Below are 7,488 nucleotides of genomic sequence, written 5' to 3'. Positions count from 1 at the left end.
AAAAATGTTTCACTAATGCCCTAAATGGAGAGAAATGTACTAAAGCTATAAGGAACTACACAAGGGAAAATTGTATGAAAATCCATTGACAGGTGGAATCTCAACCAACGCCAAAGATGCTCACGCTTTGGCTCACCATTTCCCGGTGTTCGACACTGAGCAGACCAGGGACAAATATAAGAAATACACCACAGCAGAAAAGGTAGCCTGCACACCTGGCTTCAAGGAGTAAGCTTGGGTGCAGAATATTTAATCAGATCTCAGAAGTTGAGTCAGAATCTAGCATCTGTAAATGTCTATAATTAACCTTTCATGTTCCCTCCTTCCCCTAGCTTCTCACCCTGAAGCCATGGAAAAGTGGGTAGTATCCCACAAAGTATCCATTACTTTGAAGTAATCCAGTCTTCAAATTACTGAAACTAGAAAGAAGACTAAATGAAGAAAAAAAAAAAAAAAACCTTTGTGGAAGGGCGACTAAAGAAATTTACATACAATCTGTTAGATTAAATAGGTCTGGTAGAACAATCTACTATGACATGTAAGCAGCATGAAAATAATGCCATGAAAAACCATATAATCATTCTTTTGAAAAAATGGAAAAAAAGAAGGAAGGAACAAAGAAATATTGAATGGAAAATGTGGGTAAGATAGATAAAAAGTTCATTCTGTAGAGGGAAAAAAAGGAAATAAAGGAAATCTCCGTAAGTGAGTTACTACGTAAAGAATAATGAGTAGTGTCCAATTACACTTTTTCAAAAGGAGCTCCAAGAATAGACACCCAAATAGAATAATATGAAAGTGGAAATTACAAAACTAAAGTTAAAAAATAAGAAAAACTAAAATCAGAATATTAAATGTAATTAAGTCTAGAATTCAGATTAGACAATTGGGAATAATGGTTGCCAAACAGGATATTAACATTGTAAATTATGAAAAAATAACACGACAAGCAACACAAATCATAGGCTAAGAAGCAGTGAGGCAGGAGCAAATGAAGTAATGATAACATGAATATTAACCTATAAATTGACACTAATTTTGTATACTTAATATGTGCAAGGCATAATCCTATTCATTTTCTCAGTGAATTATCTAATTCAATCCTAAAACAATCTTATAATCTGTAGTGTCTTAACCTCATTTTGCAGTTGAGAAAATTAAGTAATGGTGATACTAAGTAATTTGCCCCAGTATGTGGGGAAACTGAGATTCAAATTCAGTTGTCCTAATGCTAGCACTTCCCTTATTATCCACTGTTAAGCATGACAGTGGCTTCACTTAGAATTATTATTGATGGTGTAATTTAATTTACTTTGATTTTATTCATTATTTTCTGCATTACTTTTTTTAAAAAGTATTTTTATGAAAGCACTGAAGTTACTACTCTAAGAAATACCTCAAATCTATGTCATTAATATAAAGACAGGAGACGATTGAGCTTAATGATCTCCCAGTTTAACCCTTAGGTCCATGGTGACACTCTAAGAATCAGAAAGTCTTGAATTTTGTCAGGGTAGGCAGTACCAAGATGCTAAACTAGAAGTAAAATGCTAATGTTAGTGACATCCAATTCGTGCCAGAACAGTGTATAATTTTATAAAAATTAAGGACTTTAGGCTATAGATGTTTAGTAGAACTGCATACTTTGAAGGGGGTAGAAATGGTAGAGTATATAATGATCATTTGTGGAATTTACTTTTCCAAACTGAATTGATAATGATGCATGGTCCAATTGAAGTTTTAATCATTTTCTGAATCAGTCACTATTTTCCATAAAACCTGGAAACTCAAATCAAAGAGTTTTAGAAGGCAGTATTTACTTGAATTTAGTTAACTGTACGTGTTTTTCTTTTTTTTTTTTGAAAAGAGCGGATAGCTCTGTTTCATTGCAGTAGTACATGAATATATGAATTTGTAATATGTTCCCAAATTAAATTTTCCATTTTGAATAGAAATTTAGAAATAATGATGAGGTCTGCAAAAAGAATATAATCAAATCATTCTTCACCTCAACTGTCTTCTCATCAATCTGTTAATAACTAGAATGAGCAGAAAACAGAAAAATAAAATCATGGCATAGAGGCATAATAGCATTGTTGTTTAAACAAGTGAAAGTGTTCTTCTATCAACATTAAAGGAAATGAATTTCATATAATAACTTATAAGAGAAAACTATAGGAGAAATCAAATAATAAGTCTTAATGACACCTACCTACCAGTTTTTAGTATAATTATTTTTAATCTTTCATTTTCTTTTCATCTACATATTGATATGTATAAATAATCATAGTTACCAGTCCCTGAAGATAAGAATGTTCATTGGCTTTTCCTTAGCTCCCTTCCTGTATTTAGTAAGTGCAGAGTTCCAAGTTTGAAGGTCAAGACTTTTGAGAAGTTTGAGATCATAGAGAGGAGTGAATAATGAAGATCAAAAATATTTTAAAAGCTGCATCATTGTTATATTAACACAGTAACTAGGGCGCCTGGATGGCTCAGTTGATTTCGGCTCAGGTCATGATCTCACAGTTCGTGAGTTTGAGCCCCGTATCTGGCTTTGCACTGAGAGCTTGTAGAGCCTGCTTGGAATTCTCTTTCTCCTCTCTCTGCGCCTCCCCTGCCTCACTCTCATACATATGCTTTCTCTCTCTCCCTCTATCTCAAAATAAATAAACTTAAAAAATTTAAAAAAAAAACACAGGTAACTAAGGGACTGTTTTGTTATGTTTCACATTTCGATATGAGTTTTCATTTTGAAAGACAGTGTGGCAAAAAGTAAACAAGACTAGATAGGAGTCAGAAGATCTGCACAGTACTTTATTTCCTAGAAACCTTGAGGAATTTTAAAGCATCAAGTAAAATACATCAAGGAAAGTGCTTCGTAAGGTGGAAGAACTCTTTATATATATTCATATTATTTACTATTAAGTTTCTCACATATAATATGGAAATTATTGTAACTTAATACAGCAGCCTTGCTTTAAAATATACAAGTAGGACATATCTTATGGTAGGAGCCTAAAAATATTTCCATATGCAAAATTCTAGGTTTCACAAAGGAATTTTTTAAGTAAATGGAAATAATTTAATAAGTGCATCTCTCAATACTGTTAAATACTCTCTTTGTTGCTTTCACACAGTGTGTTGAACCTGAAAATGAGTGGTTAGTTTCCAAAAGGTGAGGCAATGTTGGCAAGATTGAGATTTAGAAGACTAAATAACTTAAAGTAACCAGAATTTTTAAAATATAACACAGACTCAATAATTTTAGCTTATGTAGTTTCCAAAATAAATTGAAGCAAACAACAAAAACACCTGTATGATCAATGCAACTCTAATTTAGGGCAAGCAGCTACAGATTGTAAAGTTTCTCTAGGGTCCTTTTAGAGCACAGATAGTTGATTTGGTGTCATTTTTTCTTTTCTGGTGGTTCTGCTGGGACTCCAATACAAGCAATGTGAACTCTGTTGTCAACCTATGACCTTTCTGTGATGAAGGGAAGATTGGACTGTTGTCTCCTGAGTGTGAGATAATGTAAGGCTTGTCTGAAGAAACCTTTTACAGTCACAAGCAACTGTCCAAATACTGATAATTGGAGGTGATACAAAATTCTAAAATCAATGTGCAGAAATTTACAAGGAAAACATAACCAACAAGTTTAAGAACAGACTTTTTTTTTTTAGTTTCAAAGACATTACAGTTGAAATATCACTAATAAATATCATTATTTTCATCCTTTGTTTATTTTCCATAAACAATAATGATTTTTTTCTCTACAAATCTTGGATTTTTTTTTCTAGCTATTTCCTTACAATCTCCCAAATTAAAAGTGTTTGGATTAGAATTGCAGTAACTTTCTCTGTAAATTACATACAAATTGTTTCATTCATACTTGAGGAAAAGTATCATTCACCATTAAAACTCTTTTTTAATATAAAACTATTTCTCACATTGTCTATATTCTAAAAATTGGACAAACATTTTAAAATAGTTAAAATACTTAAAAAATACCTATTTTTATCAGTAAATGAAATTTATTGGTGAATATGTGAGACCGGCATGGCCAACGAAATCAGTGCTGTCAAAGACCTCAGGAGTGCAGAGCTCGCCACTTGTCCAGAAGGCCACGATTGGGAACGTATTTGACTCCACAACCGTCTGGGATGAGACGCTTCTTAGCCACTTTGTCTTCAAATTCATTAGCATTAAACTTGGTAAAGCCCCACTTCTTGGAGATATGGATCTTCTGGCGGCCAGGGAACTTGAACTTGGCCCTGCGTAAGGCTTCAATCACGTGTTCCTTATTCTGAAGTTTGGTGCGGATGGACATGATGACTTGGCCAATATGGACTCTGGCCACTGTGCCCTGGGGCTTTCCAAAGGCACCTCGCATGCCTGTCTGGAGCCTGTCAGCTCCAGCACAGGACAACATCTTGTTGATGCGGATGACATGGAAGGGATGAAGCCGCACTCGAATGTGAAAGCCATCTTTGCCGCAACTTTTCACCATATACTTGTTGGCACAAATTCGAGCGGCCTCCAGGGCTTCAGAGGAGAGCTGCTCATATTCATCAGACACCATGTGGCCACAGAGTGGGAACTCATCGACTTTTGCCTTCTTGCGACCCAGGTCAAAGATGCGGATCTTGGCATCAGGAACACCTCTGCAGAAACGAGACTTTGGATATGGCTTGTTTTTACAGTACCGGTAACAGCGAGCTGGTCTGCGGCCCATGGCAACAGCCGAAACTCGTAGGGTGTTGAAGAAAACGAAGCAACGGCTGTCACGCCTACGCATGCGCTTTCCTAAAATTGCCCATCTTCCCGCATGGGAACCATAGAGTCCCCGTGACTGCGTGAAGACACTCTTTCAGGATGTCCCTACCATAGAGACAGTAACACTGTACACCTTTGTTGGTACAACTTGTCACATGCGCAGAGCAGAGAGTGGCTAGGTATGCTCTCCTGCGGGCTGCCTAGAAATGGACTTTGCCAGAATGGCCCTAGAAACCCTTTTCTTACCTGGCTGACCATCTTTGGCCCTAGGCTTTGTCATAAGTATAAAAGACGTATTTTCCTAGAGTTCAAATAAGAAAGGTGTCTCCAGCTATGCAATATACTTTTTGTGTAGTTTGTCTAAATAGTTTTGCAGGGCTCTTATTTTCCGCCAGCACTTAAAGATCACTTGTTATTTCTCAAAGGGTGTGGTTTCCTTCTCTAGGTAAAATGGTTTCTTTGTGTAAGCTCTTTGATAAGGTTCAAAGAGATGAGAGTAGAGTGTAAACAGAGATATCTATTGTGTATATTGCTTAATAATTGCTTTAGGAACACAAAATTTTGGTAATTTTATTTGGCCATATGGAATGATCGGATTATCAGAATGGCATCCACAAAATTGAAATACCAATTGAATTTTGTAACTTATGGGTATTTGCATTTTTAAGTATTATATCTGCTAGAAACTATATAGAAGAATAACTGCTTATGCTTTATTAATCTTTTATACCTTACTGAAGGTGAGTGTAATTCCTTTTTTTCCTTCTGACATGGGATTTTATAAAAGTTTTATGATCAGGATCAGAATGTGGGAAGGAGGAAAATGAAAGAGAGAAAGAGAATTTACAAATACTCTATAATCTCTACTTTAATTTTTGCAGGTTTTTTTGATTCCTCAGTGCTCTTTCATAAATCGAGGACATCATGACACAAAGTCTTCCCAGTGTAAATACACTCTGCTAATGCTTTCTTTTTAAAATGGAATCAAATAAGTTGTGACAAAATAACTCCTATCTTTAAAATGAGTGAGGTTTTACAAAATATCCATATCAGATAGAATTATTAAAACTCCCAATTTAGGGGCACTTGGGTGGCTCAGTTGGTTAAATGTCTGCCTCAACTTCAGCTCAGATCATCATCTCACCATTTTGTGAGTTGTAGCACCGCTGCAGTCAGTGCACAGAGGCTGCTTGGGTTTCTCCCTCTCTCCTTCTGCCCCTCACCTGCTTATGCTCTCTGTCTCTCTCAAAATAAATAAATTCAAAAAAAATTTTAACTCCCAGTTTAGAGAACTTTCTCATATTATGTTAAAGTTGCTTACTTCTACTTTCTTCCTTTATTTCTACCTTCCCATTTTCCTCAAATCATTTCTATTTACTATCTAAGCCTGAATATGGAAAAGAGACAATGAGAAAAGTTGTATTGTCCTCAGTGAGTTTATAGGTGTAGTAGAGGATTTGGATGCTCCTCAAATAATATATCATCATATTACTAAGTACAAAATGTGCCAAAAAGGGAAAGCAGAGTGAGCCCTGAGAGCCTGGGATGAGGCCCTGAACTCGACTAAGGAATGGACAGGGACAACCTTATCAGGAAAGAGACTTCATATAGTGATGTGGCACATGGGGCTTGGCCTGTGCAAAGACTCTGAAGAAGGGAAGAACCTGAACCATTTAAGGAACTAAAGTAAGGCCAGTATGACTATGAGTGAGAGTGTGGGTGGCATAATGTGAGCGTTGTATGTGTGTGAGGCATGCCTTGTATATCATACAGTCTCATTTTACCAAATTAAGGATTGTCCTCTTTTGCTCAAGACCACTGAAGAGCTTTACACAGGTTTTATCAATCTTGTTATATACAATATGGTTGACAGACTGGAAGAGGCAAAAAATAGGTACAGGGAGATCAGGAAGGAAGGCTTTGCAAGATTGAAGAAAAGAAATGAGGAAGGCTTGAACATACTTTCAGTATGTTACTTTATAAACATGTTTGTACTTGCTTCTATTATGACATGCCTCAAAACTATTGTAGTTCTGGGGAAAAGGAGTCTGCAAGGTAAAAGGAATAGAACCAAACAGAGTCCATGTGCCATCACACAGTCACACTTTTCTAGGTCATGCTTTGGGTTTTCAAAACCCTAGAACTCTCTGACCAACAGAAGTTGTGTTGTTATCAGGGCCTGCTGGCAGAATCCTTTCTCCCTCCTCCAAAAGGTGACCATTCCTGGTTTTCTGGAATTGTACCAACTTTAGCCCTGAAGTTCTATATCCTCTAAAACCTGTAGTCCCTGGCAAAGTGTAAAGGTTGGTCACTCTACCACACTTATACATGAGGCCCCTTACAGTTGCAGGACAGATTCAGAGGGCAAGAAGAGAAGGTGGGAGGTAGATTAGGATTCTCCATTTCCCTAGCCTTTTGAGTATTACAGGAGACCCTGTGAAAAATGCATGAGCTGCACTATTCTATTTAAATGTTAAAAGCATTCCCCTCCATCAATTCCAAAAATCTGAGTATCCCCCTATCTTTCCTCTCCATCATCAATTCCAATCACCAATGTGGTATCAGTGAACATGAAGATGGGGACAGATGCACATAATCAGCTCTTGTGAGCCACTGTTAATCAACTCCAGTATGCTACCATTTAGCTGTGCATACCCAGGAAAAACAGAAATAACAAATTGGCTAAAGCTAATAATGCATAATCTGAAAAAATAA

The 7,488-nt window shown here is 36.4% G+C and overlaps 1 protein-coding gene across 1 annotated transcript; it reads right to left on the bottom strand.

Moving 5' to 3' along the window:
* Nucleotides 1–3,969: 3,969 nt before the first annotated feature.
* Nucleotides 3,970–4,795, bottom strand: RPL10L (ribosomal protein L10 like). Its single transcript, XM_077761222.1, has one exon. The coding sequence runs from the start codon at nt 4,793–4,795 to the stop codon at nt 4,088–4,090; it is 708 nt and encodes a 235-aa protein (XP_077617348.1). The 3' UTR covers nt 3,970–4,087.
* Nucleotides 4,796–7,488: the final 2,693 nt, after the last annotated feature.

The sequence above is a fragment of the Crocuta crocuta genome, unplaced genomic scaffold, assembly GCF_008692635.1.
Source record: "Crocuta crocuta isolate KB4526 unplaced genomic scaffold, BGI_CrCroc_1.0 scaffold163, whole genome shotgun sequence".
NCBI lineage: Eukaryota > Metazoa > Chordata > Mammalia > Carnivora > Hyaenidae > Crocuta > Crocuta crocuta.
This window is presented reverse-complemented; position numbering and strand designations above follow the sequence as displayed.